At 47.4% G+C, this 23,760-nt stretch overlaps 1 protein-coding gene across 1 annotated transcript in view; it reads left to right on the top strand.

Annotated features, from left to right (window-relative positions):
• The window catches only part of Sdk1 (sidekick cell adhesion molecule 1), a 983,759-nt gene that overhangs the window by 760,000 nt on the left and 199,999 nt on the right, over positions 1 to 23,760 (top strand). The window contains 3 exon segments of the mRNA NM_001447264.1: positions 8,117 to 8,264; positions 9,273 to 9,413; positions 16,783 to 16,964. Of these exon segments, the coding sequence (NP_001434193.1) occupies positions 8,117 to 8,264; positions 9,273 to 9,413; positions 16,783 to 16,964 (471 nt within the window).

The raw sequence follows: 23,760 nt of genomic DNA, 5'->3' as shown, positions 1-23,760 counted from the left end.
CTTGGTGTTTGAAGCAAGGTTCCTCAGAGCATCTGGTGCTCGCTGACTGACCCAGGCTAGCTGGCCAGTTACAGACCCCTTTCCCAGTGATAGAGGTATACCTGAGTTTCTAGGTGTGCACTGCAGATCCAAACTCAATTCCCCATGCGAAGCAAATGTTTCTACCCTCTAAACCATCTCTCCAGCCCCTATTGTTTCATCTTAACAACAGATTCCCCCACCAGCCTCCCTCTCTTGCCTGGTCAGGGGCTATGGTATCTACCCCGAGGGCACCTAGTGCCCTGGATTTGGGCCGCAATGTTGCTGAATCCATCCCCGCATCTTCCTTTAGTTCCTGGAGGTTGGATTTGAGTCACATTCCATCTGCGCATTTGTGCGTATATTATCTGTGTGCGCATATCTGTGCCACGGTGCATGTGTGTATAGGCATAGGGGGGCGAGACATCTGTGCACATCACACATGAGGAAAAAGAAAAGGAAACGATAAACCCAGCCGTCGTCTGAGCCCAGGCACAGAACAGAGTGATCCAGTCTTGAGATTCTCAGTCGTTCAGAGTAACAGTTACCAGATCAGGCATGAGAGGAGCAAGCAAAGTGGGGAGGAAAGGGGTAGCGGGAGGCAGGTGTGTGTCAGGCCCCTTCAGACCTGCCTCTGGCTCTCCAGCCTCTAGGAGGAACCTCCCTGGTAGTCCTGTGAGGACTGGCTTGGGGGAGCATCTTCTCAAAAGATTCTGCTTGTTGACTGTTGGATCCAGATGTGCTGCATGACTTACATCCTACCAGTCCTCAGCAAGTTAACAGCTGTGGAGCTTGTGAATGAGTGAATTAACTCCCAAACTGCTACTGGGGGGCAAGGGGGCTACAAAGTGGGGTGCCCGTGAGATGGACCGGGCTCATTCTGATCAGTTTTACAGTTTAATTTCTCTACCAGATCTTTTACCTTCTAGAAGGGATGGATGGATAAATAAATGAATGAATACATAAATAAATCTATTTGAGACTGGAGCAGTGATGAGAGGACCAGACACAGAGGAGAAGGACAGGGCTTTTCATCAAGTCAAGCCAGGCAACAGACCCTGTGGCTTAGGTTATGGGCACTTAAAAGCTGTTCATGCTTTGGAAGAAAAAAAACCCCAAAACTACAGCCCACTGATACAGGAGTAGCAATGTCTTAGGGTAGATTTGTGTCATTGTAGCAAAATACCTGAGGCTGGGTAATGTGTGAAGAGGGGAGCTTGTGTTGCTGTAGCAGAATACCTGAGGCTGGGTGCTGTGGTAAAAATAAAAAAGAGTGTGGCAAGTTCCTGTGTGTCACCGCTCCACCATTGGCCCCTGGTACTCTCGGACCCGGGCGGTTGCTCCCTGGCGTTAGTTCTGGCACCGTAGGGCCATATAGAACTAACATTATTTTATCTCAGTAGCGGCTGGTTCCAGTGTGGCACCACACCACATTAGCCTAGCTATCTTCTAGCGCCAGCGGTCTCTCCACTCCCTTTGCTAGCTGCCCTGGCCAACCCTGACCAACTGGGAACTCTCTGGTCCCAGCTACCCAGTAAAATCATGACTCAACAAATTGTAACCCAACCATCAGATTTACGTGTTAAATTCTCAATCCATAATACATCACCTCACCTGGAGGTAGAGATGTTCAATTTCTTCTTTGAATCCACCAAAGGGGAGCTATTAGGAGCAGACATGCCTCAACAAAAGATAAATAACATTAATTGTCAGATTTTGTGGATTTCTAACATTTTTGAAAACCATCTAACTATGTAAGTTATCTGAACTGTTGTCTGTTAACTATCTTAATAAATTACCTTGAAAGCACTGTAACAATAAACTTGGAACCATGAATTTGCTATCTGGCCCTTAACTCACATATTTAATCATCTCAGATTAGATTTTTTAATAGCAGTAAAGAACTGGGTATAAGCCTGGGTAGGACCATTTCTAAATTCCTCAGAAAAACAACCTTAGAATAACCACTTTTAGCCCCACCCCCAAAGTCCAGGGAATTGGGGCGACGACTCTTCAATGGCTTCTTCAGGCTGTACATGGGTGTTGAGATATCTGGAAGGATAGTGGGATGGTGGGATGGGGAGGATGAGGAAGCTGGCCACACCAACTATTGTTGTGTCTCTGATGTCTGTCTTCTGTCTTGGACTGGATCCTGAGGATCAGGAGGTCAAGCAGTTCTGACAGTGAGACTCACCAAAGCTGTACATTCTGCCATATGTAAATCTCAAACAAAACACGTTAGCATCCTCACAATACCTGTATGGATTGCATCAGTCTGTGCAAGATGTATAGACTGGTTAGGATGAAATTTTGTTCATTTTTTGTTTGTTTGTTTTATTCTCTTGGATCTACTTCTTCGGGTGGCCTCCCTTTATCAAATCTAACCCATTTGACTCTGGAAGGTTTCTAGAACCTAATCATCTTTTTTAAAAACACAAAGACGAATCCTTTCTCCCAAAATACGGTGTCCCTTCATCTGTAACCAGAAAAGCTTGTATCTTATACTCTTCTCCCAGAGAAATAATATAACAAGACTCAAAATCACACCCATTATGAAAACTAAAACAATTAAAAAAAAGAAGTAGGCTAAACAATAGTGTATATGTGCCTGTTTAGGTTTTTCTAATCTGTAATATCAGGAAATTAACCCAAAGTCCCGAGTAGCCCACATTAAGAGAACATGAGCTTCCTGTTGTAAATATCAGAATAACCACAAGCCCTCGCTAGCCGGCATCGTCGAGTCCTGTGGCCTTAGTGGGGTAGTTCATAAAACGGTTTGATCACCTTTTTATTAATACCAATACCAATAAGTAAGCAACTTGCCAAACTAAGATTTTAGCCCAAAATACATCTGTTAAGTCCTCTACCTGGAGCATCAGACTATATCACCACTCTCTGCTTGGAGTCAGTGACTAATTTCCCTAAGTTATGAGCCCCACGTGATTCAGCTAAACTCTGCACTCTCTCCTTCTAACTATAAAAACAAATGTAATCCCACTTCCGCTAATACCTGTCATTAAGAAGCAGGCAACTTGTCAAAGCAGGATTTTTAACCCAGAATTCCTGTGGAGCCCACCTTAGAAAGAATGTGAGTATCCTGTAAGAGATATTAGAGTATCATATCTTTATACCGTCTATCTGTTAAAGCTCTCTACCTGGAGCCTCAGACTTGATTTATTAATAACTCTATAAGGTCTGTCTGTACTCACTCTGCCTAGTGTTACAGACTTTTATTTATTTCTACCTAGTTCTGAATCATGGCTGAAATCCCCATGTGATTCGGAAAAAACTCTACTTTTCACATCAGGGGACCTAGAGTCTGTGAGCAGACTCCCCCTCTGTTCCATTGTTTAAGGTTCCCAAGCTTGGGCCATCATGTGACAACACGGCGCAGCCCTTTTTCACTTAGAAAATAAAGCTTTCTCGGGCTGAAAAACTTCAAGTTTTAGTGGATACTTGCCTAACACGTTGGTTCACCACTTGTGGTAAAAATGAAAAAGCTTCAGAACCAGTTCCTGAGCATACCCTGGCGGTCGCTAGTTCCAGCTCCAACAGGCCATTGGAACTAGCGCTTATTCATCTCAGATTAGTATCTCTCCCAGCAGCTCTCTGCTTGCTGCTAACTCTCTGTTTCTAGTCACCGGATAAAATAAAGACTCAACAAACCATAACCCAACAATCAGATTTACATGTTAAATTCTCAATCCACAATACATCCACACAGTAAACTTGATTGATAAGGATATAAATTGACAAGGGTATAAATCGCCCACCTAGATAACACAATATCCTGTACACATCCATCCCTTAAGAATAGTTATAACAACCTGTAATATGTGCAGAGAGGAATCTTAACATCTGCCACAGTGTTCTCTCCCCTCACTCCTCTTCCTCCAGCCCCCTCTCTCAAACTTTTCTCCCACCCATCCATCCTTCTCATCCAATGACAGGCCTCGTTCTCTACTGTACGTGCCTTCACCTGCATAATGACATCAACCTATACTTCACCCTTCCTGTCTAATTAAAAAAAAAAAAACTTTTCTCTCAAATATAAGGTGAGCACAACTATTATCATTTTATAATTTAAAAGTATAAAATATACCTAAACAGAGCATTTAAGTTATCTATTTTAGCTTAAGAAAGGCTTAAAATTTATGTTATATCCTGGCTAGCTTGTATACTATCTGATAACTATCTAATCAAATACGTATTCTCAAAGTTAAACAGCCTGAGTAGGCTTTGAGACTATAATCAGTCTTCAACCCCATCAGAAATCTGAGAATGACCAGTATATCTGTAAATATAGGAAGCCTAACATGGCTTCTAGAACTGGAACAGCTTATGGAGACAATTTTCTACTTGCACAGTCCCCAGTCAGCAACATGTGAGAGCAAGTTTTCAGCCTTCTGCCCTAGGATCATCTGACAGACTTTGGAAACACAGAATTTCAAAGAGCTGATCACTCTGGCTTGGCAGAAATTATCAGTCAACTCATTCTGTAAATGTGTTCCTTTCGGACAATATTTAGTCTGTAGGTGAAATAGGCAGTTTCTGCCCAGAGGCTGCCTAGCCACAAAGTATTGTGTAAAGAGGGGAGGTTATGTCACACACAGTAGAGGAGTAGAAAGGAAGGCAGGTACATATGAGGCAGTCAAGGAGAGGTGCCAGGTGTGCTTAGAAACCAGCTCCACAATGGCGATAACTTCTACGAGAAAGGCACTAAACCTTTTTTGTTTGATTGTTGTTTTGTCTTGTTTCTTTGTATGCTGAGGATTGAACCTGGCAAGCCCCCAGCCCCACTCTTCCCTCTTAAAGGTCCCTATGCCTCCCCAAAGCACTACATGTCAACAACATGCCCTGGCATCCTAATAGCTCTCATACCCCAACAAAAGCAGTTCCAGGAGGAAAGGGTTTGTTCAAGTGTACAGTCCATCATGGCAGAGAAATCAAGGTGGTGGGGAACAGTCAATCCATGCTGCTTCTCGGCCTTTTCTCACTTACACAAGTCAAGGATCCCAACCAGGGAGTGGTGCCGCCCACAGTGTGCAGGTCTTAGCGCCTCAGTTAATATAATCTATATAATCCTGAAGTCATGCCCAGAGGCCTGTCTCACAGGTGATTCTAGATTCTATTCACTTGCCAATTAACACTAGCCATCACACCAGGGAATTCAACTTCAACATGAGGTTTGAGAGGGACATACCAAATTGAAGGCCCAGCAGGCAACTTCCTGTCCTAAGCCTTCTCTGCCCTTTCTTGAACTTAGTCAACCAACCAGCAGCCTCATCCTTCCAATTTTGTCCCTCCCTGCAATGACAAGTCCCATTCAGGGTCTCTAAGCAGAGTAGCTGCTCACTTGCAGACAGCTGGAGAGGAAGAAGGCTGGGATGAGTTGCCTGAGCACTGTACCTCCATGGTTCCGAAGGGAAGTAGGTGGCACAGTGCGGGACCCGTTGTTTTCTGTTTGTTTGCTTGATATCCAGTTTCCCAACAGATGTGAGGTGACATGTCCTTGTCATCTTGGTGATCTCTCAATTTTACATTAGTTCGAAGGAAACTGAGTACCTCTAAGTGAAGGGTCCGTGGCAGTGTCTCTCTTCGGGTTCTTTCTATCCCACAACAGCTGTCTTTGGAATGAAACTTAATTCTGTAAATGTTAACCTTGGCAGAGGGAGGCAATGCTCCTACCAGCCCGCCCAGTTCCTCAGGGTCAGGGACACTTCACTGACCTTCTGTATTGTCAGAGACACTTGTGATGGACTCTGCTGAGAAACTCCAGCCTTTGTGGGCTGCATGATAGTGATAGAGGCTCAGAGGGGTAGACTTTTTTATCGATAACTAAAGGTATACATATTATGGGGGTCTCTCTCTCTCTCTCTCTCTCTCTCTCTCTCTCTCTCTCTCTCTGTGTGTGTGTGTGTGTGTGTGTGTGTGTGTGTGTGTAATACATACATATAAGGATGCCCGTGCCCATACATGAGTAGGCAAAAGCATGACACCAGGCTTCTTTTCCTGCTGTCCACTTTATCACCTCAGGACAGAGTTTCTTACTGAGCTGAAGCTCACCATCTTGGCCAGACTGGCCAGCAAGTTCTCAGGATCTGCCTGTCTGTGCCCCGAGTGCTGGGGTTTCACACACACACCACCATGCCTAGTCCTCTTGCTTCCAGAGCAAACTCTCTTACCCACTCGGCCCAACACTGTTCTTTTAAATGAAGCATAAAGGAATCCTGTCAACAGCTAATTACCCAAATCACCAAAAATCAAAAGCCAGGAACATAACATGGCCCAGCTGGTGGTAGAAACTACATTCCCAGAAAGCTACGCTTGGAAGCAGCTTTGTCTACAATAATTTACAACAAAAATCCCATCTCTACAGCCCAACTGGCGCCATGTTTGAGGCAGCTTGACCTTTGTGTTAAGGAATCTCAGCTAACAAATTCTGACTTGGGGCTGGGCATCCCTTTCGTTGCCTTCGGGGAGCCTGGGTTCTATTTTGGAGCAGTCTAAGGCCATTTCGCAGTGACCTGGAAGGAGCTGGAGTGTTTAGGTACATTTCCCATGAACCTGTGACGTGTGCCATGACCTCCAAGCCGGCCATCAGCATTCTGCAGAAGCAGCTGTGACTTTTTATGAGCGCTGTTCACGTGTAGTTGATGTTTGTTGCCCACAGACAGAGCAGAACCCAGCTCACTGGGAACCATTCATTCTCTCTCTCTCTCTCTCTCTCTCTCTCTCTCTCTCTCTCTCTCTCTCTCTGACCATTTTTAGTGTGGGCAAAAGGGGTTGGTTGCTAGTAACATTGTCTCAGAGGGACAAGAACAATGGTTTGGTTCCGGGGAGAGCCTGCCAGGCACTTATGTGTTCAGAGTAGGAACCCACAGCAGATGCTCAAAGACACAGCCAGGTTACCCTTGGCTGGGCTGAGAGGCACATTTAAACTCCACGGAAAGCTGTACAATGGCGGCGGTCCTGCCAGAACATTCCTAAGCCTTCCTTGCAGGCAAGAGCCCGTTCTGCTGATGAAGGCACCCTTTCACACCTGCAGGAAAGCCGCTTCCAAAAGATGCACAGTCCTTGCTGTGAATCCTGCCTTCTCCCAGCCAGCTCAGCTCAGGGGCGTGGCAGAAACAGGCTGCCACAGTGCAGATGGGTTGCAAAATGCCTAGCCCATGTGTATTTATCATAGTAATTTCCTTATTAAAATGTTAATGAATATAGTGCGTATTTATCACTCCCTGATGTGTGGAGCATCCATTTCCTGGAGACAAATGTTCGACCTGCCTGATGGTGAACCAAGAGACAACTTTTCCCACTTTATACCAAACCCAGGAATTAACTTTTTTTTTTCCTTCCTTCTCTTGAAGTGCCATACGCAGGCTGAAGAAGAAGAAGAAGAGGAAAAGTTCATTTTGGCTGAGGAGATGACTCAGTAAAGTGTTGGGGACCCAGACTCGATCCCCCAGAATCTATCTAAAGCTGTGTGGTGTGATGGTGCAGACTTGTAACCCTGTGCTGCAGAGCCAGAGACCACAGGATCCCTGGAGCTTGTTGGTCAGCCCACCTAGCTGAGTGAATGAGTTCCACACTAGTGAGGGCTCCCATCTCAAATGCAGAATGACCCCCACGGTTGATCCCTGCCCTCCACATGCATAACTGTAGACATACGTAGACAGCATCCTCTGTATGCACAGAAACACATATACAGAGAAGGCAAGAAAGGAAGGAAAAGGGGGGAGGGAAGGAGGGAGGCATGCTTGCACACACACTTTCTTACTCAGGACCAACGTGTGTGTGTGTGTGTGTGTGTGCACGCGAGTGTGTGCATGCGTACATGTGTCTTTCTGCCCACTTGTCCTGGGATGGCCAAAGGAATAACAGGAGGTTCTGCCCCAGGTTTGGGGTGAGACTCCTGAACTTCCTGCCAGCACCCATATTGCTAGCCACACAGCAGAGAACCTTGGTTTGCACATTCATGAGGTGGACTAGCTGCTGCCTCTCCTCGATCTATCTGGGAAAACAGACAGAATCGTTCTTGTTCACCCACTGTAGAGCTGCATGCTCTTGTGTGTCTGACTTACTCTCTGCATTCTTGTAGACTCTCCCTGGAAAGTGCATCTGTCAAACGTTGGCCCAGAGATGGCAGGTGTCACTGTGAGTGGCTTGACCCCAGCCCGGACCTATCAGTTCAGGGTGTGTGCTGTGAATCAAGTGGGCAAGGGTCAGTACAGCACAGAGACCAGCAGGTGAGTGAGCCTGACCTCCACCTAGAGTGAGGGTGGTGTGGATTCCGACAGTAGACATTGAGATGAACGGCCAGCCCTAGGGGTTCTGGCAGAAACCCGAGCAGGGTAAACCTTGGCATGTATTAAGCTGACTGTACTTCCCTTTTACCTGCTTGGAGGTAGCTGTCATAGATCCCTCCCATGGCGCTCTGTGCCATCACAGGTCACTCCTGACGGCACAGCCTTCTTTAGGGAAGGAGTGGGGAAGCAGGGTCTCATATAGTCCAGGCTAGCCTAGAATTCGCTGTGGAGCCGAGGATGATCCTCCTCTCTCTACCAAAACAGAGCACTGAGATTATAGATGTGAGCATCACACCCAAATTATATAGTGCTGGGGGGGGGGGGACCCAGGGCTTCATGTCCGTCCTAGTGACATTTCTGTTGCTGTGGTAAAATGCCCTGATAAGAGTAATGTAGGGGAGGAAGGGCTCATTCCTGCTTACAGTTACAGGTTCCTGTCAATCAAGGCAGAGTGGTCAGGACAAGAACTCAAGCAGCTGGTCATATCATACCCATGGTCAAGCGCAGAGGGAAGCTGACACATACATGCTTGCTTGCTTGTGCTCATTTAGTTTTCCCCAGGTCAGGATCTCTTTCCTAGGGAATGATACCGCCCACAGTGGGCTCGATCCTCCCCTGTCAATCAACTTAATTAAGACAATCCCCCACAGACATATCTACAGACCAACCTAACGTAGGTAATTCCCCATTGAGACTGCCTTGCCAGATGGTTCTAGGTTTGGCCAAGTTGACAGAACTAATCAGAATGGTAGATGAGTGACAAAAGCCATATATCTGCCATTGCCTCCTGGCTGAGTTGCTGGCATGTTGACTGCCATATCTCATGCACATACAGCCTCAATGGGGTTAGCTGCATGCTTTGTGCTGGTTTTCTCCTCAGAGAGTCTCTGGGCTGGGGCACCTTGTTGCTGGCCCTTCCTTCTCTCTCTGATATATTTTCATCTTTAGGTTGATGTTACCTGAAGAACCACCAAGTGCTCCCCCCAAAAACATTGTGGCCAGTGGGAGAACCAACCAGTCCATCATGGTACAGTGGCAGCCACCACCCGAAACAGAGCACAATGGGGTGCTTCGGGGCTACATCCTCAGGCAAGTATCTAGGACAAGCCTCCAGGCTGTCCCATTAACTGTTAGAAGTCGGTCAGTACTTTGGGGGCTCAGGTCAAAGGATAGACTCTAGGGATGGATGCAGACTGCAGCAAAGCAGAGTTAAAAACTAACGGCTGTCTTTGTGGAGCCTCTGTGGGTATGGTCACCTTCAGAGGCAGCACAGACTAGCATCAGAGGTTGCACTGAACTGAAGAATGAAGGGGGGCATTATGGGAAAGATAACAGATGTGCTTTTTCTGATGAAGCCTTCCTCAGAGGATGTGTATATTCATAAGCACCATCGCTTAAAGAATACTAATTGATTTGATGTAGTTATTAACCATCAGTCACTATGCTAGCTTGTTACTCCATTTTGCCAGACCTTCTGGCATATCAAAGAAAAAAAAATTGACTGTGTGTCTAAGGGTGTGGGTATGTGTATCTAAGTGCAATATCCAAGGAGGCCAGAAGAGGGTGCCCAATGCACTAGCCCAGTGGCTCTCAACCTTCTTAATGCTGCAACCCCTCAATACAGTTCCTCATGTTATAGTGACCCCCCCCCACTGTAAATTTATTTTTGTTGCTACTTCCTGACTCTGATTCTGCAAAAGTTACAAAGAGGTTGCTGCCCTAGAACTTGAGTTGCAGGCAGTTGTGAGCTGGGAACTAACTAAACTCAGGTCCACGGCAAGAGCTGTAACCATGGAGCCATCTTTCCGTACCCCCAACAAAATGTATATACACATTGCATATAGGTGAGTTTACATATACATGCTCACAACTTGGCAATGTTTACGTGTTGGGAAGGAAAGCAATGTATTTTTGAAATATAGGGCATGATGAGTGGACGTGTGCCAGGCAGACGTCGCCAGTGGAGGGCAGGTTGCTGGCCCAGCCGTATCAGGGACTTTGGGATCTGAGTATTGAGAGCAAGTCTGAGAGAGAAGAGCCTCCTTTGCCTGACTGTTACCAGTGTCATCACTCCAGAGCTTTCATTGGGACAAATTAAAATAAAAAAGATGGATTCGAATTCAAGGATAATCATTACTTCTCCTCTCAGAGTGTGTACTGCTGTTTGTTAATTTTATCCGCTTCACTGAGGCAGGGATGAGTCCATTATCCCCCTCTCCAAATGCCTCCCCTAGCTCACACTGGAACTGGGGTTCATGAGTGTTTGATTAGCAGAGGCCTTAACCGGATGAGTGGACTCTCCCTAGGAAGCAAGCTATAAGCGCATTCGTGTTTGTGTCTCTGCATTTTTGTTTGAGAAAAGACTCCTGTAGCCCAGGCTAGCCTAGAACTCGTTACTGTAGCTGAAGGCACTCTTGAATACCTTATATTTCTGCCTCCAGGTCATAAGCACTGTCCTTACAGGTGGCATCCATCACAGTAAATGCCTCTAAACCAGTGGTTGGTTATCAGCCCGTGGGTCACAGCCCCTTTGAGGGTTGACGGACTTTCCCTCCAACTTCAGACATCCCTCATGGCCACAGTCCTCAACTAATGAAAATAATGAGCTTGCCCTCTCCGCAGCCACCGCCTTTCTCAGCAGCAGAAGGGAGTTTCCCCAGGCTGAGTCTGTCAAGTAGGCGCTGTGATGTTTGTCCCGTTGAACACGCTTGGGGTACAGAGCCTAACAGGAGTCACCTGGGACCCCCAGAAAACACAGATATTACATTATGATTCATAACAGCAGCAAAATTACAGTTAGGAAGTAGCAACAAAAATAACTTAATGGTTGGGGGTCACCACAGCATGGGAAAGGTTGAGAAGCATGGCTCTAATTTCATGGATATTTCTGAGGGAGATGTGAACTTTTCCTAATATCTCTTAGAAAAAAGTTACCCACCTAGGTCCCCCTCTTTCTTCCCTTTATTTATTATTTATAGGTTTATTACATTTCTTTCACATATTTAATGTATGGAGGTGCATCAGACAGCTTGTGGGAGTCAGTTCTGGTCTTCTGCTGTGAAGGTCCCAGAGATCAAAGGTCGTCAGCCTTACAGCAAGGGCTTTCATCTGCTAACATCCCTCTGGCCCTATAGTATGTATTTTTCTGTGTCAACATCTCAGGTAGCCCAGGTTGGCCCCCAACTAGCAACACAGCCAAGGATGACCTACTCCTGATCTCTCACTTCCACCTCTAAAGGGCTGGAATGACAGAAGTGTGTCACCACACCCAGCTTGAAAATGTTGGTCCTTTATCTCCATTTGCTTTGTCTGTAAAGGACATAGGACTTTAGTCACCCACTGTTCAGTTAACCGCGGAGTGAGAAGGAAGGCTGGACTTCTAAGTACTGTGGGGGAACCTGAAATAAAAATGATTGCTGGAGAGAAGTCTCCTTTACCCCAAATCCCTTGCTCCAAGCAGGGCAGAGCTTTGGATCACAGCAGTTCCCGCTGTCCCTAAGGTTCCCTCCAGCCCACCATCTTCCCTTATCCAGACGCCAGCCTTGTCTAACGGGGCTTAAAGGACCAATAGAAAGTCAATGCCCACAGTTCCTCGTATCTCTACCCACAGCTGTCACCCTCCATTTACAAAAGGTCAGAGAGTCACAGCAGTGTTATCCTGCAGCAGTGTCCCTGGGCTCTGTCCCAGCTGGTGGCCGTTGCCAGTGTCCTGACCCTCCTGCCCATCTTCCTGCTGCCTCCCACTAATGGTTCATGGACGGACTTTCCCTCCAACTTCAGACATCCCTCATGGCCACAGCCATCAACTAATGAGAATAATGAGCTTGCCCTCTCCGCAGCCACCGCCTTTCTCAGCAGCAGAAGGAAGTTTCCCCAGGCTGAGCCTGTCAAGTAGGCACTGTGATGTTTGTCCCGTTGAACACGCTTGGGGCACAGAGCCTAATAATAAAACCGTCTGATGTTATGAGGCCTCACGGTAGACTGCGCATCTCTCTATTTTTCGGGATTACTGTCCTTAAAGGATCCTTGGTGACAGTGCTATTGGAGTGGAGTAGGGAAAAGGGCATCTGTGCTGTTGACGACTTAAATCCAAGAAAGCCCTCAAAAAAATGAGGGCACCACCCCAGGCCTTAAATATCAAAGTGTGTGGAAGTTAAAGACCCGTACCAAAATGCATTCGCCTGCAAACATTTCTGAGCAAGGCTCCAGCTTGCACATCGGTGTTTGCGAGCAAGAACCCTCCAGGGCACGGGCTCTGTGTCGGATCCAACACACAACGCACGGGAGCAAATGGAAAATAAATCACCTTGTGGCTCACACCGAAAGAAGTAGTTAGGATGCTCTCGCAGTGATAAAATATTTATAATAATAGGCACCGTGTTTCTCCGAGAGGCGCTCAGGGTTATGTCCTTAAAAAGAAAAAAAAATGTTCTCCCATTTATTTCTAGATAAAAACTCATCGGTTCTGGCTCAGCCAGTCTCCAGGGTAACAGATCCTCCTAGAAAGGAGGGAGGGTGCTCTCACCTTGACCTCCTCAGACATCCAGCGTACATCACCAGGGTACCTAGAGCCCAGGCCAGAGTGAACCTCTTTGCCTGTACTCTTTTCAAAGGATGAATCCTGGAGATCACTCACGGAGTGGCTAAGGAGACTGTGTAGCTAGGACAGGCTTTGTGTTCTGAACAAGGACCTCAGCTTGTGCCCCACAATACTGATTTCATAACTTTTCCTTGGACACTGTGTAGGGCAGCTAAGGGCTCCCTGGAGCCAGCCCTTTCAAGAGTTGTTTTGCAATTTCTCCTAGAAGGCTATAAAGGAACATCTACTTGGACCCTGGGGAGGTGGCTCAGGGGGCGAGAAGGTTGTCTCTGCAAACATGAGGGGGCTGAGTGTGAATCCCTAGCATCCACACAACAAGCTGGGTGTGGTGTCACGTCAGTCACCCAGGGCTGGGCCTGGGGCTAGAGGCAAGAAAGGGAGAGCTCTGAAGTTCATGTACCAGCCCACCCAGCCATGGATGAGCTGCGGGTTCAGTAAGAGACCCACACACAGGCATCCACATGCACATCTAGACACACACACACACACACACACACACACACACACACAGCCATTATACACAAATAGTAACAATAATAACTAAACGTCTCCTCACCCTTATCTTAAAGGGGGCACATTTTCACAGTCCTACAGGGAAAGAACGGTGGACCATCCCTAAGATGCGATTTTCTTGAGAGAATGGCAGCAAGGTGTCCTTACAGTAGAGATGCATATCCGCTGGGTTCTATAGGTTGTATGTCTTATAGGATGCATTGCAATGAGATTTGCAGAAAGACACGCAAGGCCTCGGTTTCAGGTCAAGCATTTCCTCTTGTTACTGCAACCCTAGGCAGACTTTTGTGGACTGCTCAGACTAGGAGATGAGGAGTAAGACATTGACACTTGGGGCTGCAAGCATTTTGACTGCAGTCTTTTCCTGCTTTGCTTGGTTGGTTGGTTTTGAGGCAAAAGCTCATGTAGCCCAGGCTAGCCCCAAACTTATTACATAGCTAAGGATGACCTTGATCTTCTGATATTCTTGCCTCCACCTTCCAAGTGCTAGGACTACAAACTGGCACCACTTCATCCAGTGCTGGAGCAGCAGTGCTCCAGCTTGCAAGCAAGCTTTCTGTCATGAGCCACACGCACCCTCAACTTAATGTAACGTCCTTGTCTGAAATCTATTGCTAGGTACTTTGAATGTTATCTACTGATGTCTCTAGACTCTCAGTCAGCAGGTAACACAACCTGGATCCCAGGGTGAGAGATGTCTCTCCCTTCTTAGCCCCCCGCACCCCCCACCCATTGCCCCTGCATTTCTAGCCGGCCTCTGAGGAGTTCGTTTTGGCCTATGATTTCCAAGGGCTCCATCCATAGTCGCTTGGCTCTGTTGTTTCCGGACTTGTGGTGAGACAGACAGAACAGAGAGGCCTACAGACAGACTATGGGAGGAGCCAGGTACCAGGTATACGCTTTAAAGGTCCAGCCACAGTGACCTGCCTTCTCCAGCAGGCCCCGGCTGGTTCCTGCCAGCTCCTGAGTCCGTTATAAATCTGCTGGTTAGATCAGACTTCTCCCTTCCGAGCCCCCAGGGAGGAATCAAGATTTAAACACAAGAGTTTATCTACCTCAAAACAGAGCTCCACCTCAAATGGGTTAAAGGAGCTTAGCCTAGAATCAGATCTAAGTGAGCACGGTCCAGGAACACAGACTAAGGGCACCTCAAATTCTAGGTTCTAGCGTGATTGTGGCTAGTTGGAAGTTTTATAGTCAAGGAACAAAGAAAGTCATAAATCAAAGCACTTTTCAGAGACAGAGGTAGAAACATCAGGTAAATGGGCAAAGCAGGGCTAGGGTGGGGGTCTGAGCTACTGCCCTTGGATGCTAGCTAATGGCACGCACAGCCTTTTGGTTGGTGGAAGCTAGCGGTCTGCTAAGCTAATTCATTTCATCCTTTTAATCACAAGGATGTTAAGTCAGACATAGAGGTAGGCAAGGAATGGCTATCAAGGGAAGACGGCCCAAGATTAATTTTAATTAGACTTCGGACCTGCAATAGTCCAACCTCTCCAACAATCATTGAAGTTCTGTTGGTCAGTCAATGAGCCTTGCAGGGCTCAATAGAAAGTGTAGGCCTTCCTGGGAGCTTTCACTCAGGATTGTTTGGGAGGATGCAGAGAAAGGCCAGCTTTGACCTTCATGCCTTTACTCTGTCTGTCCTTCATCATTTCTGATTCCTACCAAGAGGGCCTCCCAAGCACAAACGGTTCCTAAGACAGGAAGAATGTCCTCAGAAAGTCCTGGCTTGCAAGAAGAAACTTGTATGGCCTCATTTGCATATCCCTCGCAGTCACCTGCATTTCTAGCTCTTGTTTGTTTTATCCAACCTTGGTGACCTTGTTGGTCTGGGAGTTCCTGTCCTGGGTGTGTCCCTCTGCTCTGTCAGACCCTGGTGATTCCGGCATGCTGTGAGAAGTTAGGGATATGCTGCCTCTCTGTCTGAGGATGCTTGCCAATCATGTCCTCTCTCTGGGTACCACACAAAGCCCCATCTCCAGGAGGCAAGAGCAAGTTCTGGGCTATAAATTGGACACTTTGAGGAGCTTCAGGACGACTGTACACGTCTCTCATTTTACCCAGGGGAACTGATCCAGAAAAGCTCTGTGAATTAACTCAGCCACTTCAGTACATTAACTTCTATAAACGGAATCATGGAAAAACATTTGCTAATCAAAATAATGCAGGAACAAGCCTTTCCACAGCACAAAAGCCGTTCCCTGAATTCATGCCTTCTTTTAAAGAGCTGGCTGGGTAAGCATCTTGTTAATAAACAGGACTCTACATTTCTGCTTCCGGGCACTGAAGGACAGGTTACCCAAGAACTCACAAAGCCTCCCTCCACCCCCCCCCAAAAAAAACAATTCGTCATACTTAGCCCTTTGGGTGTTTTAGAAGTTTTAACAGCTTTTCAAAGCCACTTACTATAGGTCTGGAATATCTCTGGACAAATCTAGACTATTCTTAAATGGAAACAGAGCAGAGGACTTGGACAAAGGCACAGAAGCCATTGGCTTCCCGGTTCCTCCCCACATTGCAGTCTCAGTGCACCCTTTCTCTCCACCCCTCATGTCGCTCAGCTATGGAATCTTGACTCATAGTCACGGTACACACGTGGCAGTTTACACCTGAAATGCAGAACTTTTTGGAACACAATGCTACCCATCTGTGTAATTTGGATGTTCAGGAAGCTGAGGCAGGGGAATCATGAATCCAAGTCAAGCCAGGGCTGCATAGCAAAACCCTGACTCAAAAGGAAGGAAGGAGAGCAGGAGAGGGGGGTAGAGGGAGGGAGGAAGACATCATTTGGGTTCCAACAGCCTCCCCTCTCCCCATATCCTCCTTCCAGCAGTGGGACAGTCGAAGCCTTAACTGAAGGTGCAGGTTGTAAGCCTGAGTTTGGCTAGTCTCTAGGGTATTTTTGGGGGGTGGGGGTGAGGGTGGGGGCGGGGAGGGGTCATTTCTATTACGTTTTCTCAAAAGGAAAACAAGCTGGGTGTAGTAGTACATGCTTGTAGTCCCAGAACTTGGGGGTTGAGATTACGAAGATCACTGCCAATCAGAGGCTAGCACGGCTACACAGTGGCAAGAATCTATCTTAAAGCAACAGTAACAAAAACAGCAGAACTTTTCCACGGCCATTCAGAGGTTCAAGGCCACTCCATTTCACCTGGAGCTTACGGTCACTAGGAGATTAGAGTATAGCATGCATGAAGCCATTGACCAAGGCAAACTCTGGTCAGGGCTGAGCTGGAAGCCCAGTTCAAGCCTGCTTTCCTCTTGCCTTCCTCTCAAGGTGATCCCAGTCTACTGCGGGCGGTGTCCCTACAGGACTCATAGCCATGTGTCCTCTCTGTGCAGGTACCGCCTGGCTGGCCTGCCTGGAGAACACCAGCAGAGGAACATCAGCAGCCCAGAGGTGAACTACTGCCTTGTCACCGACCTCATCATCTGGACACAGTACGAGATCCAGGTGGCGGCCTACAACGGGGCAGGCCTGGGCGTCTTCAGCAGGGCAGTGACTGAGTATACCTTACAAGGAGGTGAGCTGCAAAGGGGTGGGGGGACTGTGGGAAACTGGGAATTGGGGTCGTGCAACTCTCTAGGGGAGTGTCTGCAAAACCACAGGTCTTACCTCGGAATGGGTAAAAGCTCGTTTCTTTCGGAGCCAAATCTGAATGGCCATAGACAAAGAATACAAATGTATGTTGCTCCAAAAGACATGCTCCGCTGTGGCAGAAACAAAGACGGTCGCAAATGAAGACACTGCTCAAATGCCATGGCGGGAAGCTCACAGCAGAGCAGGACAGTCGCTGTCACAGGCCCCGGATGCTTGTCCGATGGCATTCCCAAGCTGAGTCAGCAGAGGATGTAGGTCTTTTTCATATAGAGCAAAAGGATTTACCCAGCAGTCTTAAGGATGTTAGGTCATCCATGGAGCTGGGCCGGGAATGATGAAACCAAGGGCTAAAGAGAGCCCAAGGTGATTTGGCCCTGGACTTGTAACATCCCAGCTCTCCCAACTCACATACGTTCTAATCAGCCAGTCAACCTCGTAGAAGGTTTATCATGGGCATGTGTTTGATTTCTCTGGGAGTTTCAGTTTCCAGGAGCCTTAAGGGAAAAATCTAACCTGTATGGAAGTAAATGGGATTGAATCTCCTCACCAATTCCTAAACGGCAGCCTCCCTGCTAAGGAGATGCAAGGTGTCCTTGCAGCTTGTGTTCCTCTGGGATCTGGGGACAAAAGAGTCTATGCGTGGAGTCTCGGGAGGTCTGGGGATTCAGACTTTCCTCAGTGGACCGCAGTTGTGGTTTTGGTCCAGGGGTCAGTACAATTCACCATTGCCACTGTGGTTACCTTTGGAAGCGAACAGCAATTCACAATTCAGTTTTCGTTTGTGCAATATGATTGTTGGGAACAGAGCTCACAGGTTTCGTGCTTTTCTTCCCGTAGTCTACGTGCCAACAGTGTAAGATCAGTAAAAGCTCCCTCACCCCTCAAATAACTAGTCAGGAAGAATGTCAGAAAGCCAGGAGGTCCTCACCATACACAGGCTAAGATTTAGAGTTAAGCCTTTCAAGAGAGAATAACTCCTTCTCTGCTTTCTGGAAGATTCCCCAGTTGCAGCCCCGGGCAACTGGATGACATTCACACGCACAGGACATTGTTGTCCTGAGCAGTAATAAATAGGCCCTTTCTTAATGCTCACATTGGTCCTACAGCCACCCCAATCCTGGCTGGGGGACACAGTCTCTCTCCCCTCACGGTCTCAAAGCCTTCCTTTCTCGAGCAGCGATATATGGGGTTCTCAGCTCACAGGTGCGGTTTTATTTGCTTAGGCATTTTTATTGCTACCAGGGCCATGACCTCTTTTCAAATGATAAGGTTTCTAACTGCCCACTTCTCTCCCCAAATCCTGCCTCAGACCTAATGTTCCTTGATATTACATGCTGTTATTATCAGCCCTTATTGATTGGCTGTCGGTTGTCATCCAAGAGTCCATAAATCCTCCTTTATAAATTAAAAACAGTCAGCGCTGCCTGCCCAGCAAGTAGCAGAAATATTAAAACTCTGGACAGCTGGGCAGGACTTGTCCATCTGCAAGAGACTCCTGACCACCCATTTAAAGAGGCAAACAGTGGACAGCATGGACAACAAATGCTTGCTTTAATGAGTCTGTTTAATAAAATAACAGTAAACTTGGAGACACTTAAAATGACTAACATGGGGGCTTGAGAGATGGCTCAGTGGTTAGGATTATCTACAGCACCCATGTTGGACAACTTCAAACGTCTCTAACTCCAGCTCCAGGGGACCTAGCGCCCTCTTCTGGCCTCAGTGAGTAATCCACTCACAAACAAATGCATATAATTAAAAATAAAACAAATCTTTATAAAATTATGAACATGGCTATTATTATCATTAACTGTGACTCCCACATTGTATTACCAGAACCCCTGAGCTCTGTGTACTGCCAGGGAAGTTGAGGCCTAATTAAAAAGGCTTTTAAGATTAGAGACATTGACTGGTATGTCCTTGGCACTTGAGAGCTGAGATAGATTTAAGTGGGAGGGGCAAGTTGAAAATGCTGAACTGGAAGACATCTTAGTTAGGGTTTCTACTATTGTGATCAAAGTAATCACAAGTGAAAGCAACTCCAGGAAAAAAGGGTTTATTTTTGCTTACACTTCTATCACTGAAGGAAGTCAAGTTTTACTAAATCTGTATTAGGAACCTGGAGGCAAGAACTGATGTAGAGTCCATGGAGGGATGTTGCTTACTGGCTTGCTCCTCATGCCTTGCTTAGCCTGCTTTTTTTTTTTTTTTTTTTTTTTTTTTTTTTTTTTTTATTAACTTGAGTATTTCTTATTTACATTTCGAATGTTATTCCCTTTCCCGGTTTCCGGGCAAACATCCCCCTAATCCCTCCTCCCCTTCTTTATGGGTGTTTCCCTCCCCATCCCCCCCCATTGCCGCCCTCCCCCCAACAATCACGTTCACTGGGGGTTCAGTCTTAGCAGGACCCAGGGCTTCCCCTTCCACTGGTGCTCTTACTAGGATATTCATTGCTACCTATGAGATCAGAGTCCAGGGTCAGTCCATGTATAGTCTTTGGGTAGTGGCTTAGTCCCTGGAAGCTCTGGTTGCTTGGCATTGTTGTTCATAAGGGGTCTCGAGCCCCTTCAAGCTCTTCCAGTTCTTTCTCTGATTCCTTCAACGGGGGTCCTATTCTCAGTTCAGTGGTTTGCTGCTGGCATTCGCCTCTGTGTTTGCTGTATTCTGACTGTGTCTCTCAGGAGAGATCTACATCCGGCTTAGCCTGCTTTCTTAAAGAACCTAGGACCACCAGGCCAGGGGTGGCCCCACCCACATAAATCACTAATTAAGAAAGTGCACCACAGGCCAATCTGTGGAGGCATGCCCTCGATTGAGAGTCCCTCTTCTCAAAAAGTGTGTCATGTAGACATAAAACTAGGCAGCATAGGAGAGAAATCTATCAGTGGAATGCAGGCAAGAGGAGGGGCCAAAAAGAGGCTAACTGCGTAGAAGTCAAAAGAACAGCTATCGTGCTGGAAAGTTCCAGATTCCCCCTGCTCTGAGAGGGGTAGTGAGAAGGGACTTGACTGTGCATTTGGGTGGTACAGTGTCCTTCAAATCAGGTCACATGTGGGCGGGGGAGGCAGTTCAATTGATGAACGACTGAATTGGTTTCCAGAACTCATGGAGAGAGAGAGAGAGAGAGAGAGAGAGAGAGAGAGAGAGAGAGAGAGAGAGAGAAGCAGGCCAGGTAGGGTAGCATTGTAAGACTCGAGAAGCCTCTGAGCCCTATGTCCAGGATGTCCCACTCATAGAGACACAGAGACGGAGATCGATGCAAAAAGCAAGAGGTTTAATAATCCAGTGCACTGGGGTCATTCTGAAATCGGGGCAGAGGCAACCCCAAAGAACAAAGGCACACGCTCTTTATACTGTTTCATGGTATAGGCTTTAGGTTACAGCATGAGTTGGTTATTTCTCATTGGTGGGGCTTATTACCTTTTGAATTCATTGGTGGCCACCTATTGTCCTTTGAATTCACTGGGGGCCCTTGGTGGGGAGACCTCTCTAGTATGCAGAAGGGGGGGGTTGTTGGTGGAGGGTCCTGCCCTTACTGTGGTTGGGACTCTTCCTGGATTAGGTTGTTTACTCAGCAAATTCTTGTGGAACTCCCCAGCCTCAAGCTTATCAGGAAGTCCCAGTCACCTGATGTTTTCTGAGATAGTTTTGTCCACTTGGTTCCTATGTTATGGGCTTGCAAGCTCAGCCCCAGGGAGGCAGAGATCGAAGGCAAGGACAGCTACCTAAGGTTGCCCCCTGATCTCCATATGTATGCATGCCAGCACTCTCAGACAAACACGCATGTATGTACCACACATACCACATACGTCTTTCCCACGCAAATACACAGAGACTATAAAAAGAAAAACTCCTTTGTCTCCTGTTTGGAGCCAGGAGCCATCTCTGTGCAGGCTGCTGGAAGCATGGTCTTCCCCTGGTGTAGTGGTACAGTTCTGTAACCATTGCAGAGGCAGCGGGGATGGATGGCTGCTCCCTTTAGGTGACTTTTAGTGATGGGTCACCCTTGGAAGTTACATGGTTTCTAGGTATTGTTAGACCTTGGTGGCGGTGGTAGTGGTGGGGACTATTCTCACAACTGTCTAATTAAAGCAATTAAAATGCAAATGGGATTGACCACCTCCTCCTAAGTTGGGGTTTCAGTGAGCAGCCCCTCACTGGCTTTTCCCCCTTTATGGGGAAGTGTTGGGGTTGATAGAAAACAGCTGATGAGATAATTGGCTATTAGCACCTGGACAGGAGTAGGAACTGCAGCTCCAGGCTGCCTGTGGGGTGGATAAGTGTAGAATATGGCTGTGGAAGGGAAACACCACGGGGGTCAGCAGCTTAGCAAGGCGAAGGGTTACATCATGGGCTTACAAGTTCAATATAGGCTGAAAACATGCTTTGCAGGATACAGTAGGCTTAGGAAACAGAAACGTTCTTGTAAGGTATGGAGACTTAGTAACAATGTATAACAATGTGGCTCCTATTTGTCTCCTGCGGTATGAACATACAGAGAGGACTAAGGCTCAGCCTAGCGGTGGGGGGGGGGGGTTGGTGAGTGGGGGGGGGGGGGCTGGGTTGCTTTCTAGTCACCTGTGTGGCTTCTTAGTGGCCTGTGCTGGAATGAGCAGGCATTCAAATGCACAGCTCTTCTTGGTCATGACTTCAGCTTGGCCCCCCTACAGACCCCGAAGCTTAATCCTAGACGCAGGAGGCCTGTGTGGGCAATAGCTGATCCACACTTCCTTTGCTGCTGGGAGGCCACTTAGTGTCCCTGGAGTGTCCTACAGCTGTTGGAGCTGTGTGCTGAGAAAGCCTGGAGTAGGTCCTTCAAGCAGAAAGGGGGGAAATTTAAATGCTTGCATATTAAAAGAGAAAAGAATAACTCATAAAATTAATTGTCAGCTTCATTTGGGAAATCATGGGCGTGTGTAGAAACATAATTTGGCAGTCAATCTGGAGACACTGAGGGAGGCTGGAGATGCTTAGCTGGGGGAGGAATTTTAGTTTATCCAGGCCTGCTTCCTTCTCCTTTCAAAGAGGATCAGGAAAGCACCCTGCACTCTACAGGGCCCACTGGGGGGGAAGTACTTGTAGCTATGTGGCTGCTTGCCGGCTATGGGACTCTGGTAAATTCTCAGGGAGAAAGGGGGGGAGGGTGCTCACAAGCTGCCTGCTGGGCACCAGCAGCCAACGGATGCAACAACACATTGTTTCCCCCAGCTTCTTCCCGCACATGCATTTTTTTATCTCGAACATGTGTTTTCTTCCAGGAAGCCCCTTCAGGAAGGCAAGCAAGTTATTCCCACCCTGGGTAGAGCCCAGTATGGTGCGGAGTCCTGAAGTAATTGAATCCACCACTCACCTGCCACACACCCTAGGCTCTTCTGGTACTGACTTGTACTGGGCCTCATGGTGCACAGTGTGCAGTGCTTGCCCAGTTCATGGCAGGATTTTTCCTCCCTTTGTGCATATGTGTGTGTGTGTGTGTGTGTGTGTGTGTGTGTGTGTGTGTGTGTGTGTATGTGTGTGTGTGTGTGTGTGTGTGATATGTGTGAGTCCATGATGATGGGGATGGGGTGTTCAACATGTTGTATTTGTAAGTGGAATCTGACTTTCAGTGTCTTCTCCAGTTGTTCTCTCCCTTACTTAATCAGGGTCCCTGGCTGAATCTGCAGGTCACCAAATCTGGCTAGTCTAGCTAGGCAGTTTGTCCTAAGGTCTTGGCCTCCAGGATGCTGGGTTTAGAGGAGACTACCATGCCTGCCTGGATTTTTGGTGGGTTCTGAGGATCCAAAGTCTGGTCCTCACACTTGCAGGAGAAATACTTTGTTCACTGAGCTGTCTCCATACTCCCTCCTCAGCAGGGGTCTCGACACGGACCCCTGTCTTGCTTCTGTCCGCCACCCCTGTAGCTTCTCCATCAATATCATCTAATAGATTTCACAGCAGTGCCTCCCTGACCTTTTCTGCTGGGAGCATTTTAAACAGAACATATTAACTTACAAATTGAGCACCGCTACTCTAATATGGTTTGAGCCAAGTGAACTTTCCAAGGGGTCAGAAGAAAGGTTGGTTGCTCTGTAGAAGTGTAGGGCCGGGATACCCAGCACCCGGGGAGCTGCCTGTCAGATTTCCATCGCGATGACCCAGACGGCAATGGAAAGTAACTCGCACTTCATAGCGCTCCCGGAAATCAATAACACTTTTGGTTTCCAGAGGGGGGAAAGAACCACGGTGTGTAGCTTCTGTAGTCGAAATGCTTGGCGTAATTAGAAGCATATCTCTTCTGCTGCTGCCCACTTCAGCAACTTTCTAATCGCGTAGACAGAGAGGGAAAGAACGGAGTCATCAAAAGCCAGTGGAGGTCCTGTGTGAGTGATGCTGAGTAGGTGTTTGGCTCTTGCTGTTGGCATTGCTCGAAATGACTCAAAAGCCATGAAAGACTGGGGAAGAAGTGACATGTAGCTATGAGGTTTTCAGTGTGTGTGTGTGTGTGTGTGTGTGTGTGAGAGAGAGAGAGAGAGAGAGAGAGAGAGAGAGAGAGAGAGAGAGAGAGACAGACAGACAGACAGACAGACAGACAGACAGACAGACAGACAGACTTGGAATATAAATATAACCCATGGGCTAGGAAGATATAGTTCAGTGGGTCAAGTGAGAACCTGAGCCTGGATCTCCAGAAGCCGGGCATGATGGCACACACCTGAAACCCCAGCACTAGAGAAGTAGAG

The sequence above is a fragment of the Rattus norvegicus genome, chromosome 12 (genome assembly GCF_021556685.1).
Source record: "Rattus norvegicus strain SHRSP/BbbUtx chromosome 12, alternate assembly SHRSP_T2T, whole genome shotgun sequence".
NCBI classification, from domain to species: Eukaryota; Metazoa; Chordata; class Mammalia; order Rodentia; family Muridae; genus Rattus; species Rattus norvegicus.
This window is presented reverse-complemented; position numbering and strand designations above follow the sequence as displayed.